This window comes from Thunnus thynnus, chromosome 24 (assembly GCF_963924715.1).
Source record: "Thunnus thynnus chromosome 24, fThuThy2.1, whole genome shotgun sequence".
Taxonomy (NCBI): Eukaryota; Metazoa; Chordata; class Actinopteri; order Scombriformes; family Scombridae; genus Thunnus; species Thunnus thynnus.
The window spans coordinates 9,617,286-9,634,045 of record NC_089540.1 but is presented as its reverse complement, the minus strand read 5'-3'; the positions used below and the strand labels follow the sequence as shown (position 1 = coordinate 9,634,045).

At 40.8% G+C, this 16,760-nt stretch overlaps 1 protein-coding gene and 1 long non-coding RNA gene across 3 annotated transcripts in view; one reads left to right on the top strand and one right to left on the bottom strand.

The window, feature by feature from the left end:
• The window catches only part of creb3l1 (cAMP responsive element binding protein 3-like 1), a 39,566-nt gene that overhangs the window by 7,487 nt on the left and 15,319 nt on the right, over nt 1-16,760 (bottom strand). Inside the window, exons 3-8 of the mRNA XM_067583781.1 lie at nt 15,254-15,340; nt 4,299-4,453; nt 4,098-4,179; nt 3,333-3,535; nt 2,622-2,768; nt 2,102-2,160 (exon numbers count right to left, since the gene is read on the bottom strand). Of these exons, the coding sequence (XP_067439882.1) occupies nt 2,102-2,160; nt 2,622-2,768; nt 3,333-3,535; nt 4,098-4,179; nt 4,299-4,453; nt 15,254-15,340 (733 nt within the window). The remainder of the gene's footprint in view (nt 1-2,101; nt 2,161-2,621; nt 2,769-3,332; nt 3,536-4,097; nt 4,180-4,298; nt 4,454-15,253; nt 15,341-16,760) is intronic.
• Nucleotides 9,767-16,535, top strand: LOC137177444 (uncharacterized). Of its 2 annotated transcripts, XR_010926131.1 has the most exons (5): nt 9,767-10,194; nt 10,293-10,372; nt 12,631-12,836; nt 12,959-13,171; nt 15,952-16,535. It is a non-coding gene; the product is annotated as an uncharacterized lncRNA (long non-coding RNA). The 2 variants fall into 2 exon arrangements; XR_010926130.1 differs by having other exon boundaries at nt 9,767-10,372.

Genomic DNA, 16,760 nt, shown 5'->3' with positions numbered 1-16,760 from the left:
GCTGTGTCTTCCCCTCATCCCTTTCTCTCCTTCTCTCCCTCTATCAGTCATCTCCTGCTAATCCTATTGATCTATTATCAAGTCCACATCTTGCTAATCTCTTAGTTATCTCATAATCCTCCTGATCTCGTACTGCGTTCGGTTTGAATGCGCCTCATTCATACACATTCCTTTCAGCGAGTCCTCCTGCTGCTTTCTTTCTGAGGGATCATCCAAATAATCCCGTCCTTGTGTCCAAAAAGAACCATAAACACAGAGAGGATATAAAGGAAAGGATTTCTGCTTTTACACACCTCCTCTTACCTCTCTATGTGTCGATTCGGTTAAATGAACTTGAACGAGGACACAACTATCGCTCTGCTCTGATGGGATTCATTACACTACCACCTGTATGAACCTCTGTGTGCTTATTAACTGACTGCACCAATTTACTTGTTGCTAGCGAGCCCACATTTGTATCTCTCTTGCGCTCTGCCTGTCAGGGACTCCTTGAATATGACCCATGTGTTGAGCAGGTTATTGGAGTCCTGCCATAGAAAGGAATGGACAGAAAAAACAAAGGAAAGAAGAGCGAAATCAGTTTCTGTTCACTTTTGATGTTATTTAGTGAATCAGAAGAGGGAGGACTGATGAAATACTTCCTGTTAGTATTATGTGCTCATCTGGACGTGTTCACACCATGCGATTATCTGAATCCAACCTCAAACGAATCTGATTGGTTGCTGCCTTTAGTTTAATCCCCTGCAGACCTCTCGTCTCTTACCACACTCAGCTTCAAGCCAGTTGGGAACATCTTTAAATACAAACAAAACGTGCTCTTAAGAGACGGACTTTAGCTCTTAACTAAACTTCAACTGCAAAGTTCACTTCAGCGTTACACAACTCTGTCTTTTTTTCTCTTTGGTCAGTGGCATTTTTTTATGTGGTAGTGATGCACACAATTACGTATAAAAAGGCCTATGGTTAAGGTCAAATCTGGGAGAACCTCGCTGACCATGGCTGCCTTCTGACCAAAATTTAGCAATTAGCGGAGAGAGGTGGGAAGAAAAACGTCGATTCTTTGCGTAGACGTATGTAACCAGCTGTTTGAGTATTTCCAACAGTTGGACTGACATGAAACTGGTCGGAATAACAGTTAAGGTCGCCAGTTCACATGGAATAGATTGTGCATGAATGTGGAATATGCACAGTATTAATGTTTGGTGTCTTGGCTCTGACCTTGTTGCTCGACACAAGGAAGAACCAAGTACACTTATTGAGTGATTCGGTCCTGATTCAATGAAAGTCCCAAAGAAACATCCAGTCACCAAGCTTTAAATGATAAATATGGTGATTTTCTATACTTTCATGATAGTCAACAAATCTACAAAGAATTCATCCTACATACAAGTATTTCCTGATATAAGCTAGCCCTCCTTTGTTGTTCAAAAACAATTAAAAAACACATCACTGATCCACACCATTATCACGACCGCACACCATCCTGCTGCAGTAAACACTCACTGGAGCACCAAATGCCTATTAATCCACCGGCCAGGTGTGCAGAGGCAGGGGTGTAATCTTCACTCTCGAGCTCTCTTTTTTTTTTTTTTTTTAACATTCTTCACTACCTTCTGTCACTTTTCGTGCGTTCAGCTGAGCACGACGCCGTGAACGCGTTCGAGAACAGACTGTCCGCAATCCCCGTTTGTTACGATTCATTGCGTCGAAGCTGCAAAGACGTGCTGAGGACACTGAACTCTTGAGAGGAGCTCGGCGTGAGCGATGCAGCCAAGAGAAAGATACGACAGCAGGCTTTCCGCTCCATCTTCAAGTGTGGCCATTCAGACCAGGTATAAAGATACCTTCTATAAATTCAAGAATTTGAATGGATTCTTTTTTTTTTTTTCATTTTAGATTAATTTCACAGCTCTAGTTGGACTCTAAATAGTAATGGCCACTGATATATTGTAGTATGCATACTTTAATACCATCTGAGGGGACTATAATGAGAAAAAAGGGTGTAGAAATCACAAAGTGACAGACAGATACAAAGGTAAACCAAAAGGTTTGGAAAAGGAATGAAAAAAACAGGGACAAAGATTTTTTTTCCAAGCCTTACTTTTTCTCCAGACATTCCACATACTCTTTCTTCTTCCTCCGACTCTCCTGAGCTGAGATCTGGGCAGAAAAACAGGCAAACATCATTATTAATACTTTTTTTTTTTCCTTGTTAATTCATAAAGAAGGTTGTTAATTACATTCATTGAAAAAAAAAAACAACAACCTTTACATCAAATATTATCTTCTCAGGTGGAGCTCAGTTCCTGTTTCATTAAACGCTGTAAAATCTTGTTACTATTTCTGTTTCAGCATCACCGGCATAATTTAATTTTTTGGCTCAGCCGACTGAGAAATTGAACTGAGCTGAAACCTTAAAGCTCTGCTTCACTCTCAGAATAGAAGGCGAAGCCAGTCACTGACTCCGTAAATAGATGGGAGTTTTTTTTGGTAAATCAGATGTTCAGTTCAGCTGTGAGTCTATCTGTCCATCTGTCCTCTACCTATGAATCACCCTAAATACCTCAATTATCTATATAGAGAAGGTGCCCGCCCAGTTACTCTCTTGCATACCAGTTTACCTTATTTTTAATCTTTCGTCGGACTCTCTTCAGTGCCTTCTCTTCACTCTTGGTGAGAGGAAGTTTGTTAGGGACTGGGTAACCCTCAGCAACCAGGGTCCTCTTCTCTTCTTCTGTGAGCATGAGGGGTCCTGAACCCTGCAGCTTCTGCACAATGAAACAATTAACATTTACAACCATTATCAGCAATTTATGTGGAAATAAATCCTGTAGAGGACTGACCCGTCGGTCGTTTCTTTGAGTAGTACTTGAGTCTAATAAACCTTTAGTCATAAAGCATGACATTATAGCATTAGTGCAAATGTAATCAGTTGTTCAGTGAAAAGCTGCTGAATGAGACAGACAATAGTTGGACACTGAATTCTCTCAATTACAATAAATAATAGACCCTATTTTGTCAGCAAATTATAGGGCTGATTTAACCCCAGGATGACAGCTGGTTCACATGCCAAAGTTTCTATTACAAAGTATTTGCAGTTAGGATAAAGCTAATTCTCTATAATCAAGTAAACAAAAGGTAATACATTTTATAATTTCATAAAGCCCCTACCTATTATATTTTACAGTTTACAGTATAATAACAAGTGAGTGCAAGTTAAATAGAGCCTAAAACACTGCATTAGAACCATTTCTTGACCGCAGCACAGTTCAGCTTCATTTCTCATTATTTACCAAGCCTAAAATTAAGAGCGGATATGTTATTTGACTCACATGTGGAGCAGTGAGGAGAGGTGAGGAGGAGATGGCTGTGGAAGAGGAGGAGGAGGAGGAAGAGGAGGCACGACCTCCTGGCCTCTGTTGTGGTTGAGGGGAAGACGGTGGCAGAGGGAGGTGTGGGGAGGAAGGGGGGAGGGAGCCGTCACTGTCGCCATGGTTACTGCTGGGAGGAGTGGGCGGGAGCTGGAGAGCGTCGTCTGAAGAGGAGCAGGGTGTTGGATTAGTGCTTCTGCTTGAAACTAATAGCGTGTTTGAAACATTTGCTATACGTGAAATGTCTGTTTTGGTATCTCTGGTTGATTTTGTGTTGTTCTGTGAGTGAAACCACAGAAAATATGTCCACTAAAAATGTACTGATCTATTCTAAAATCTCACACTGCTTTGTTGTGATTACTGTGGCATAAAGATAGAGCTACAGACAGCTTAAATTGGACATTCCTGCCCTGAGTTTGGTCTGTCAGGTTGCAATGGCTCCCAATAAGCTCTAATTAATCAAATGGTTTGGAGCGCTTTACAGCCTGAGAGTAAGCTCTGCCTGAGAAGACAACTCAGACTGCTTTTTTTGAGGCTGAGGCTTGATTTTATTTGCAACAACTGTATTATTTTAGGCAGTGATTGGTTAAACTTGCAAGCATCCTTATGATTTGACAGGTTTGCCTTGTGAGAACCCATTTGTTTCCTCAGGTACTAACTGTTGCTGAATTGTGATACCATTGAAACATGTGTATGTGTTTGCGCGTCTGTCGGTGCTGTGTGTACCGCTGGGCAGGCTGAGGTACTGTCCAATCTCTCTGGGCTCATCTTTTATCGCTACTGGCTTCACATCGTCTTGACTGCGCTCCTACGGAAACACACACAAACGCGTAAAACAATAACGCTCATAAACTGACAACATCAGCGACATGATCATTTGTAGTGTTTCGTTGTTGTGGGACACCCCCTCCCCCGATGGATGCTAACCGTGTGTTTCCATGGCGATCCTCTGTGCGGAGGGGCAGGGCTTAATATGAGAGGCGGGCCCTCCAGAGGCTGCGGATCTAACCTTTGACCCACATCTGGCTCCTCCTGTTTCACCAAGATGGCTGACAGGTCCTGACTGAAGCTCCATTCAAACTCTATGGAGAAAGACAGAAGAGCAGATCAGTAAAATCCACATATAAAGTAGATCAAAAAGACAGTTTGTGATACACAGAAGCTAAATGTGTCCATGTGGTGATGGGTGACTGCAGTATTTTGTAGGTCCTTGCTGAATCACTCTGGAACACAGGACTTATAAAATTAGTTAATCACCCTGTTAACAGTCCAGAGTCCAATTTTTAATGAAATCGTCTAAACCTACCTTTACCTGACAAGTATAAATTAAATGAAAAAAGAGAGCTAAATCAAATAGGACTCTGGGACAGTCAGATCTAATTAGAATAGTAAAGACAGAGCTACAGATAGACAGCTTAAATTGGACAGGATTATTAGACCCAATCCAAAATGCAATCGCCCCGAATAGATCCAAACAGAGAAAGAACATTGGCAGCGGCATGAGCAGCCGAGGCACTTCTCAGTTCACACTTTCCGTCTTTCCTCAAATAACACACTTTCCCCAGTGTACATCTACACTGAAATGTTCTGTGGTGATTATGACGTGCCACATGATTAGAGCTGGTTGCAGATCCATGCAGATCTCTGAGGCATCGTGAATGACCGAATACCTTGGACCTGGATGAAGCCAGGTCTCAGATACTAGGAACTGAGTGGACCTTGGAAGACTTTAATACTTGCATAGAGGCCATACTGGTGTGTCAGGAGGCAAATATGCTGCAGCTTCATCTATTATTAAGGACATAAAGACCTGGATAACCTGCAATTTTCTGCTACCGAACTCAGACAAAACTGAAGTTATTGTGTTTGGCCCTAAACACCTTAGAAACACATTATCTAATAGATATAGCTACTCTAGATGGCATTACCCTGACCTCCAGCTCCTCCAGCGTAAGGAATCTGGGAGTCATCTTTGATCAGGATATGTCCTTTAACTCCCACATAAAACTAATTTCAAGGACTGCCTTTTTTTTTTACTTACGCAATATTGCAAAAAATCAGGCACATCCTTTCTCAAAAAGACGCACAAAAACTAGTCCATGCATTTTGCTACTTCTCGGCTGGATTGTTGCAATTCCTTATTATCAGTTGGCCCTGACAAGTCTCTAAAGACCACTGGTCCAGAATGCAGCTGCACATGTACTGACAAAAACTAGGAAAAGAGATCATATTTCTCCCATTTTAGCTCCTCTGCACCGGCTTCCTGTAAAATCCAGAATAGAATTTAAAACCCTTCTCCTCACCTATAAAGCTCTTAATGGTCAGGCACCGTCATATCTTAAAGAGCTCATAGTACCCTATTACCCCACTAGAACACTGCGCTCCCAGAATGCAGGCTTACTTGTGGTTCCTACAGTCTCCAAAACTAGAATGGGAGGCAGAGCCTTCAGCTATCAGGCTCCTCTCCTGTGAAGCTATCTCCCAGATTAAGTCAAGGAGGCAGACACCCTCTCTACATTCAAGAGTAGGCTTAAAACTTTCCTTTTTGATAAAGCTTATAGTTAGAGCCGGCCAGGTTTGCCTTAGACCTTAGTTACGCTGCTACAGGCCTAGACTGCCGGGGGACTCCCCCTCTCCATCTAAATGCATTCATTTATCATGAATGCATGTCACTAACTTGGCTTCTTCCCCGGAGTTTTTGTGCTTTCACATCTCACAGGATGCTGTGGATCAGGGTCATGAACCCCTAGTTATGGATTGTGGGCTTCTATGGACCATGACTTTGGGGACCCCCATGGTCCTTGCATGACACCCACACTTGCTATTATTACTCATATTTCTATTATTATTATCGTTGTTGTTGTTATTATTGTTGTTATTATGCTTCTCAGTGTCTCTCTCCCCCCTTTCTCTCTCCTTCTTTCTCTCTCTCAACCCAACCGGTCAAGACAGATGGCCGCCCACCTAGAGTCCGGTTCTGCTTGAGGTTTTTTCCCGTTAAAAAGGAGTTTTTCCTTGCCGCTGTCGCCAAGTGTTTGCTCATGAGGGAACGTGGGGTCTTAAAGAGAACGGTCTAGACCTGCTCCATGTGAAAAGTGCCCAGAGATAACTTCTGTTGTGATTTGGCGCTATATAAATAAAAGTGAATTGAAACTGAATTCTCCTTCATATTCACCATAAAGGAGTTAACTTGCTATAACAAGCACTTACATGTTTTGAATATCAAAGGATCTCCTGGTACAAGATAATATGTGATTTTTTATTTATTGATTATTGGTGTCCTTGGTCATAAATCACTAGAATAATTATTATATTTATTATATGGCCATGAAAAAGCACATGTGTATATTCTAAATTATATTTGTACCTGTATTTGGAGTACTATGTATAAGTATACATACTGTATGTGCAACATTTTATGTACTATATTGTTTTTTTTGTTGTTTTTTTTAATTTTAATAATAAAAAAAACCCTAATTCTTCTCTAAAAATGCTCCTTGCCATTTTTAAAAAGCAGAATGAAGTTTCCAAGTTTCTGAGCAACTTTAGTAAACAACTTTACTTCTCCTCTGGGAGGCTTTGCTGTAGGTCTTCCAATGGGAAGTAACTGGTAGCTTATAAATCCCACTTTCAAAGAGTTTCCCCAAAACATTTGAGCACTTCCTGACAAGCCTGGTTATTACAGACTGCTGGACGACGTCGCTCTGGCAACTGTGGTGCATAATTTGTCTCCAGTGAGTGTGTATCTACCCTGAAATAAAAGATGGGCTGAACCAGCAACTCGTCCTCAGTATCCCTCCTGAGAAACAACAGTTGCCGACTTTAAACACTGTAGAAAATATGCATTATTGAGTGACCCTACAATGAGGTCAGAGTACAATTTCAACGAAGGTTCACCAAACACAATGTGGATATATTTCTAAGAGCATCTAACAGGTACTCCATTGTTTAGTCTACTGGTAACTGAATAAAGTATTTTTAGGAACTTAAGTGCCACTGCAGGTCTGCAGAAAAGCTAGTCACTGACAGTCCTGGTGTATTTGGTGTTGTAGTGGACATGATGATGAAGAGGCTCCGGTCCTCCCTGCCAACACTAGCCAACCTCCTAAAATGACCTCTGACTAATAAAACACAGGGACTGTTTTTACTGTGGAGCTAACATCCTCACCATTCTTCAGTGACACATCCTCACTATTCTCCAGTGACACATTAATGAGAAGAACAGAAAAGTAACGCTCGAACAAAATAAATCCATTTAATCACTGTCCTGCCGTTTTTTTCCAAAACTTCGAACATAGGATGAGTAAACTGTGTGAAAACCTCTCGCAGCCGCCACTGGATGACTTCTCAAAGAGCGTTACAGGATATTATCAAAAGGTCTGAGGAAACACCTTTGCCAAGACAGGGTCATGTCTCCTACAACATGTCTCACTAAACAGGATTACGAATTAGCTGATTAACCGCGGTTAGTCAGCTAGAACAGCTGTTTTTCCCATCCATGCTTCAGATTAGATTAACTTCATGTTTTACTCGGCACACTATCCAGCTAACTTAATTCCCATTGATGAGACAGAATCCTGCAATCAACAGCATTTCATAACTTACCAGGTGGCCTTCCTCCTTACAGATTCATTTTCGCGAGAAAATCTCAGAGCGGTGACTTGAGACTTGAGACATTTTTCATCAGAAATTGGACGTGTAGAGTTATGAAAAATGTGGGTGTTTTCACGGAGGACAGGGTCAGATGAGCAAAGATATCGAGTTGCCTTTTGGGAATTGTAGGGTCCAGAATTTTTTGCAGTTTGACTCATACTCTGTTCTAAAATTCAGGATCAATTTTGAACATTCGTCGAACAACAATACTAAATGGATAAAGCCCTGTATATATATATATGTACATATTCATCAGGCAACATGTTTTATGGCTGCACCATTACATCAAATGGAAATTATCTAGATATCTTGCACATTATTTAGTGTAAATTGTACCTTGTTTACATTTTTTTTTTTTACACATTGTTCCTCAAAATAAAGTTTTTCATAGTAGGAGTTTATAGTCTTTGGTCTGCCAGAGTTAAAGGTTAACTATGTGTGCTTTGAATTAAGGCCATTTTAAAAGGTGAGCTGATTAGCTACTGCTCCAAGGGAACCTCATTAGTCCACCAAACAGTCTATATGAGAGTTTTTTAACTTCATCTTTAACCTTAAATTCAAAAGTGAAGCCGTGATCTAAGTCGTAACTTTTTAGAGGTAAATTACAACTAAAGTGTGCAGGTGGAGAAGGAGGACTGTGTGATTTTTCATCAAGTCAGCATTTTTTTTTTGTGTGGAATAACACACGAACACCAGACCAGACACTTTGATGTTTGTGACACACACACACACATATATAAATATACAAAAGGCTCCCATGGTGTATGGAAAGAGAGCAGTAGCAGTTTAACAAGACAAGGATTGCTGTGTTGCTGTTTGTGTGTGTGTGTGTGTGTGTGCGCGTGTATGTTAGGAGTTAACGTCATTTTTATCACCTCCTGGTTTCCTAGCAACATTGCACTGGTAAAATGCTCTGAAGTTTACAAGCTGTGTGTGTGTGTGTTGGGTGGAAGCAGAGGGGGATGGAGGTGCGTGCCCGTCAGAGTCGGTAGCTCTTCTCGTTATCCTGTCCATCACTACGGCGGGGATCAGCACAGAGAGAATCCATCCAAAAAACATCCTAAAACAAATCTGTGCCGCCGGCAAGAGAAATAAACACTGATCTCAAGATTGTAACTGTTGTGGTGGTTACTTGAGAAGTCCCGAGCCGATTTGCAAGATCAGTGGAGCTGTTTTTAATCTATTAGTATCAGCTGTATTGTTTATTTTAACTCAATAGCCAGAGCACAAAGGCCACATGTATGACAGGTGATATCCTGCTAAAATCCAACGTGAGTGTTAGCAAAATTATTACTATTTATGGTGTTCGTTTCAGCTCAGTTCCTAGACCAGCGGGTAGTAAATGACTATATAGTCAACTGAATTGCAGGAAGTTGCAACAACTACCTAGCATCTACCTGGCTAATAAACTGACGATTATCCTCTTAATCATTTCATTGTTTTGTGATCTAATACAGCAGTGTCATAGCATGAGAATCACAGCTGCAGCTGATAAAATAATCATGTGTTCTTTTGATTCAAACAAGCTAATGAGTCAGCGATGATGAGTCAAATATGATCATGGCAACCTAGTTAGTAACTTTCAAGATATCTTGCTTTGGATGAAAACGCTGAATAAACAAAGGGAGAAAAACCACATCAGCTTCCAGGGGACCTACTCTCAGTGGGGTATTAACAACAAACAGCTCATCGATACCAGATTTGTAATGGCTACAATTTTGCTTTAATCCAAATTTTTCCATACACAACACTTATCCCAGACCACAGAATGAAGTAAGTTACACTCATTTCATCCTCCAATTCTCTGCAATGACTCAGATCACTCTGACACATCGCTGATTAACATGGTGACTCTGAAATCTATTACTAAGAAGAAAATCACGGACTTAAGATCAAAAAAAGTTCAAAAAGGGAAGTAACAGGTAGATTCAGTTTTGGGGTAGATCCACCACTTACCTATTTCCCTTCATCCTCTCTAAAAGTAAGACCCTCAGAGGCCTCCCATAATGAGGTCTGTCCTGCTGCTAAGGCTGAGTCTCGTTAAGCCTCCTGCCCTCGTTAAGCCAGGGCTTGATTGGAAGCCCTCTACCACTATTCTTTAATGAGTACCAGAAGCTGTTGGCTAATGGACAGGGAGATTCTCCCGTACATCTAGTGGTTTCATCAAAAGGTAGAATGACACAACTTTTGACAGAGTTGGGGAGAAGTTTGATTAAAAAGAATACAAGTTTTTGATCATTTTCCTTTTTCCTTTCCTTGGCCGACCAGGAGACATTTTCTACAATGATATGAGAGACAATGAAATGAAGGAAGATGCAGTCACATACCAAACCATTCAAATTTAAAAGGTACACATTCTCATGGTACATATTGCTATCTTTTTGGATGCTGTTAAAAAAATAAAGTGTGCCTGTGTAGGTAAAATGATGTAAACTCAGGTAAAAAAAAAAGTCCTGGCGATGGTGTAAAAAGTGATGGTTAATGACTGAGGGCTCCTGGAAGTCGTCACAGGGGGTTAATGGAGGAGAGGTGGCGGCTGTGTTTGATCTCAGTGGGACAGCAGCTGTATTAAAACAATAGTTGGGAGCAGCGCAGTAGGAGCTGTAGTAAAAAAAAAAACAGCATCTCTGTGACTTGTGTGTAAAGACCACAGGCCATGAGGGAGAAGGAGACAGTCTGAGACAGAAAAAGAAAAGGAGACATGACTCAAAACTTCAGTAATATGTAAATCTGTGCTACAAAACACACAAATCAGCATTTTTAAAATGGCTGGAGAAGACCTCCGTACTCTGCTATTGTGAAATGTCGACTGGTTTGTTGTGCTGCTGTCCGGTTTGTTAGTGTCAGCACCATGTTTATATTCTCCATCGCACACATCAAGAACAAGCCCAGTAGTATCAACTTTGCACAAACATACACGATTACTGGAGTATTTCTGGCTGCACGCATGTTTATCCTTGTTCCAGCTCCTCTGCCCTGGTGGACACAAGGCTGGACTGAGACTTCCAGGGGTCCCAGAAACGCTTGGTGCACTGTGTGGCAGATGCTTTCTGGTGCTCTGATAACAATTTTGTTTGGGTATTGGCATTACATATGTTATTATTTTCATTTCACTGTTATTACTTGAATTTATATAGTGCTTACATGGTGCCTTTTCCTGAATAATGGGGTCAGGTAGTATTTGAGTATGGGTACTGATTGGTTTCTGGGTCTCTGTGTGTTCTGTATTCAATGGAAACTTGGCAGCAACAGGGGCCCAACAACAGATTTTTGCCCCAGGGGCCCCCAGGCAAGTTGATCTGGCCATGGGTAGGGTTTAATTTTCATGTTTTATCAACTATTGTAGGAGTATAAAAATGTTATCATCAAATAAATGATTCATTATTGGACAAAGTGGCAGCTTTTGCAGGGTCTTTATCTGCAGCTTCCTGTAAACAGACTAGGAACCATTCAGTGATTAGTGCCAATTCTACTTGGGATACATTTTAATATGCTGTCTATGTGCGTGTCCAACAAAACACACCATCATCCACAAATTCCTCCATTCTGAGCAGAGTGTGTTTATGAAAGGTCAACAACTTCCAATATCCCCAGGTGGTTAATTAACCTGACTCATCATGACAAACAAGCAGCTGTTCTCACTGTGGTGCTCTCAGTGGATGCTGAAAAGGCCTCAGCCAGAGCGTTCTTCTCTTCTCAAGTCTGCATTATGCTCCTCTGGAGATTACACTTGAATACCTGTGTTTTCGGTACATATACTGAGACAAAGCTGCTTTCTCCAAACCCTATTAAGGGTCCCATACAACAATCAAGTGCCATCAGATTCTCAGTTACAGCTGCATAAATACTTCCCATGCCAGAATGGTCGCTAAAAATCCATCAGAAGAAGTGTGAGTGAAGTGGATCTGAAATTTTGAAAATGAAACTATGCAGTAAGGAATCAGACATACAGTCCTCCATCCTCAAATCAGAGAGCGCTGCAGCATTCAAGTGGTCCAGACTGGACTTAAGTCCAGGAACAATGGGCCTCATGCATGAATGTTTTCTTATATTTCGCTTATATTTGTTCTAGCACCAAGCAATGAGAGGAAAATAAGAAAATCCCACATGGGATCCATGAACTGGTGCTGACAGCCAAGTCTGTTCTTACCCACCTGAGTAAATGAATCATGAATTGCATTTGATCTTAAATGCGCATGCCAGGCAATTTGCAATTAGCATAAGGAAACGCCCCAATAAACCTATGTAAAGGCAGCAGACTTAAGTGCGGTGTGCAAACCACAAACCAACAACAAACCACTGCAATTTGACAGGTAACGTTAAACTCAGACAAAAGAAGAAAGGAAAATGCCATCTAAGGGCAGGAGAAGGAAAAACTTTTCTTCTGCAGAGACAGAAGCTTTACTAAATGAAGTTTCGTTGAGAAAAAAATCTTATGTCCAAGTGTGAGCAGTGAGGTCACAGGTCCAGAAAAGCGCAACGCATGGCAACGGATCACATGTGCAATTAATGATGTATGTGCAGAAGAAAGAACTCTTAGCGAAAAAAAAAACAGAAAATGGTTTGATCTGAAAATAGACACCAAAAAACGACTGTCTGCTTCCAGGCGTACTATTACAGCCACAGGAGATGGCCAGGAATCTGTCAAAACAACAGTCATGGATGAGCGCATTGGAGCCATCATTGGAGAGGTTTGTTTCTCGGGGGTGCAGTCTGATAGTCTGCTGGACAGTGACCTACCACAGCCAGGAAACATCCCGTCAGCACCAGACAGCATACCCCAGAATCAACTAGCAAGATCTAAAGACAATGGTAAGCATCAATCCATTTTAATTAAATTTAATTTAATTAAGTTGATTGCTTCATTTAGTTCCACATTTTAAAAAAAAAACACTTGAATTTTACCTTTGATTGAGTTCAATTGTTTTCTACAGTCGATTGCTCCAATAGTACTGGACAGTCCAGGAACGACATAAAAATCCCTTTTTATCTGGGTGTGCTGAGCAGCGGTATATGGAAACTGAATGTACTGGTGTTAACTGGATGATACCCTGGAGAACTTTGGGGAGCACACGACTGACGGTGGTATGCCAGACCTATCACCGATCTCTGTCTGGAAGGTCCCAGTAGCCAGGAAACCGATAATGGTGAGTACTTGCAGATGAGGTGGAGTGGGATTAGATCGTTTTATCTCTGATCTAAATTGAGGCTCCAGAACGGCACACAGGTTTTGAAGAATCTGTCTCGGTAATCGAAAACGCCTCATGAGCCACTCATCACTGTCAGTAAACAAAGCTGCTCGATCTTTAAATGTTCGCTCTCTTCTCGAGGCTTGGTTGGTCAACGCATCATGCAGTAGCAAATAAGCAATTGCGGAGTCGGTTGACCACAGCTGTATACTACTTTATATATTATGACCGATCATAATTAATGGCATGTGCTATCATAATTAATGATTGGACAGGTGTGTGTGTGTGTGCTAATTTTGTTAGGCTAGACCTAATTATCTATAATAAGTGTAAACATTTAAAATTATTAAATGAATAAATACTTGTAGAACATTTTTCTTCTGTGTTTTCATAAAGTAAATTGCTTTTTCATCATCATTATTAATATTTCACAGCACAAAACGCAGGTTTGCTTTTGTGCGTATTGGCTTACATGTGATCTAAGGTGCTTTAAAACTTTTTGATCTTACCTAAGAACAAGGCGGAAGTATGCAAGTATTGATGAATGCCACACAGGTTCTATAATTGTTAAATTGCATGCACAATTTAAGATCAAACCTGTGCGTACACACGATTCATGCATGAATGCTCCTCAAACCACCACCAAACGTAAATCAAACATAAATATAGCTCATAAAACTACATGTCAGTGCAAATATATAAATACATAATGGTCCGTTTGCGCAATAGATACACGACAGTAGAGAAGAGAATCTAGCGGACTATCAAAAACTATCACAAAGTTTATAGTCAAGAATTTTGGATTAAGTTCAATATCAAATACGCTGGAATAGATTCAAATACATGAGTTGTGTGTTTTCTAGTGTATGTGTGTGTGTGTGTGTGTGAGAGAAAGAGAATGGGGTACGATTGGTATGATATACATGCTCCATATGAGTGCTTGAGATGACAGCTATGTAAATACAGACAGACAAAAATTACATGAAATCGAAACTAAGTTGTATATTTACATTCATTGGAGTGATTCTATCTTACACTGGTTTTTTTCTTTCTAAACACAGTCTGACATTCTTTTTATTATCTCTAAAGAAACAAAATATTATAAGAAGAATCATTCCAGTTCACAGTTTTGAACTGCAAACATACAACACATTGCCAGTACACAAGCCAAACTGTTGTTTTTTGATGTGAACTAGGCTTTTTTTTCTGCTCGGTGTGGTGTTTTGGCAATGCAGGTAATCTGATATTCATGCCAATAAAGAGGATTTAATTGGATTAAGGGAGACGGAGTGAAAGATAGAAAATAGGAAGTTAGACAGTTAGAGAGAGAGACAGAGAGAGAGAGAGATAACCTGACAGAAGAGAGAAAGAGAGTTTCCGTTGGCTTCGGCTAAAGCTGCACACTCAAAACCATATGCTTGTCATAGCGTAGTGTGAGTCTCCGTGTGTGTGTCTGCGTGTGTGTGTGTGTGTTAGGTGGGCAGGGCTTAGCTGGAGGAAAACTGCTCAGACTGTGATCCTGCTGCTCAGACAGCAGGATCCCCGGGACAAACGGAGAACAGAGGAGCATGCAGACAGACAGACAGACAGACAGACAGCGAGTGAGACAGGTAGAGGGAGAGAGAGAGGAAGCCTGGTAGAGACACAGACGGAGAGGAGGAAGACAGGAGGAGATAATGAGTCAGAGAGGAAGAGAAAGACAGACAAGCAAAGCAGGAGCTGAAATATTCTCTATTTTCATATTGCACTGCAGTAGCGACTTGCTCCAACAGGCCCGTCTTACATGCAATATAATATATAACAAATTAGGCCTATTATCGCACATTTTGCATAGCAGACAGAGGAGTCAGCCAATCAGATTGTATACTATTTGACAGACAGAGAGGTCAAACTGCATGTTAAATGTTGAGGCCAGCCATCATGATAAGGAGCCAGACAAAACACCCGCAGCAGAGTTTTGGCTGACTGAGCATTTTTCAACGGAGCATAAACTACAAAAGCTAGGACGAAATTATGTAAATATGAAACTTAGTGACCTACCGGACTCTTGGTCCATTTTGATTGACAGGGCTGGGCTCTGGGGGGCGGAGTCTTCACTCAAAGAGTAGCTGTGCTCTGCTTGAATATCTGTAAGATTAAAAAGCCATTTTCAGACATGGAATAGGAAACGTTGCTCTTTCTTATCTATTTCTTATCTAACTTTTAAAATAACGGCTTTTTTGTCATTCGGATGTAAACGTTGATTCCAGCTTTATTTAGACATGACAGGACAGTTATGGAAAAAGCCACAAGAGTTGAAAAGTTTAATGATATGAAGAAAGAAAAGTCTGTTCTCTCACAGGATGCATCAATGATTCATTTTATGACATATTTTGCCATAAAAGCCTGAATTAATGACCGCCATGAGTGCAAGGAAAACTCTGCTCCTCATATCGAATTTCCCTAAAACATTTCTCCTCAATTAGATCATTTGTTGTTATTAGATAGCAAAAATCTGCTGGCTATTTTATGATGCCCAGCGGTGCACAAGCATAACATGACAAGACATTAACTTTATGTGAAACGGTTTCCTGAATATTTATAATTGCATCCATGCAGTTGACCTGGATAAACGGCCAATAGGGAGGCAAAACTGAGAAGAATCTCCTCAACTGGCTCATTCACAGTGCAAACATAAACATTTATGAATGTAAATATTCTTTTTACAGCTTCCTACAATCATAACTATCTCACTGCAGGGGTCTTTGCTGCACTAGTGACCATGGCAACACCTGACAGGAAGCGAGGAGCCTGACGAGACCTTTACGACAGCCTCAACAGTCGAGAGAAGCAACAGTAACTCTGAGCCGGGATAATAGTTCCCACTCCTGCAGCTCTGGCTTCTGTTTGAAAGTGAGTGCCTAGTGGTAGCTCAGTCAGGTGTAGCTTGAACCTGCCACTTGCCAGTCTTACTCTTCTCGGACTCAGCACCTGCTATGTGAGAGGTAGAAGAAGCCCAGTGTGTTTCCTGCTGGTTAAAAGACAGGATTTTTGGAAGTCAGTGAGTTGAGGAGATGACTAAGGCTGCTCCCCCTAAAACTCAATGAGACGAATCATCTGTCAAAGACCCCTTAGTTGACTGAGATTCTTCGAGTCCAGCAGTCAGTGTGCGTTACAATAACAAGATGAAACAGATAGAAGCTTACAAAAATGCAAAAATGTACCCCTGTTTATTCATTTTTATGTTTTAAGAGAAATTAAAATATAGCCTATAAGAGCTTGATTTAAACAGAAATACATGTGTGCTGCTTGTCTCATTATTCCAACAGATCCATATGGTAACCTCACATTATATGTCAGCAATTCAAATAGGCCGCACGTCAAATCTTGTATCATATGCAGCTGTCTTTTATTGATTTTTAAATACTCAAAAATATGTTCCCATGACTCTGTTGCATTTGACTATGTTAATGTGGTCGAAATTATCACTTTAACTCATGCCAATGGATATTAGATAGCCAGATAGTCTTTATGAAAAAAAAAAGGAACAAATAGTTGAATCTTCATA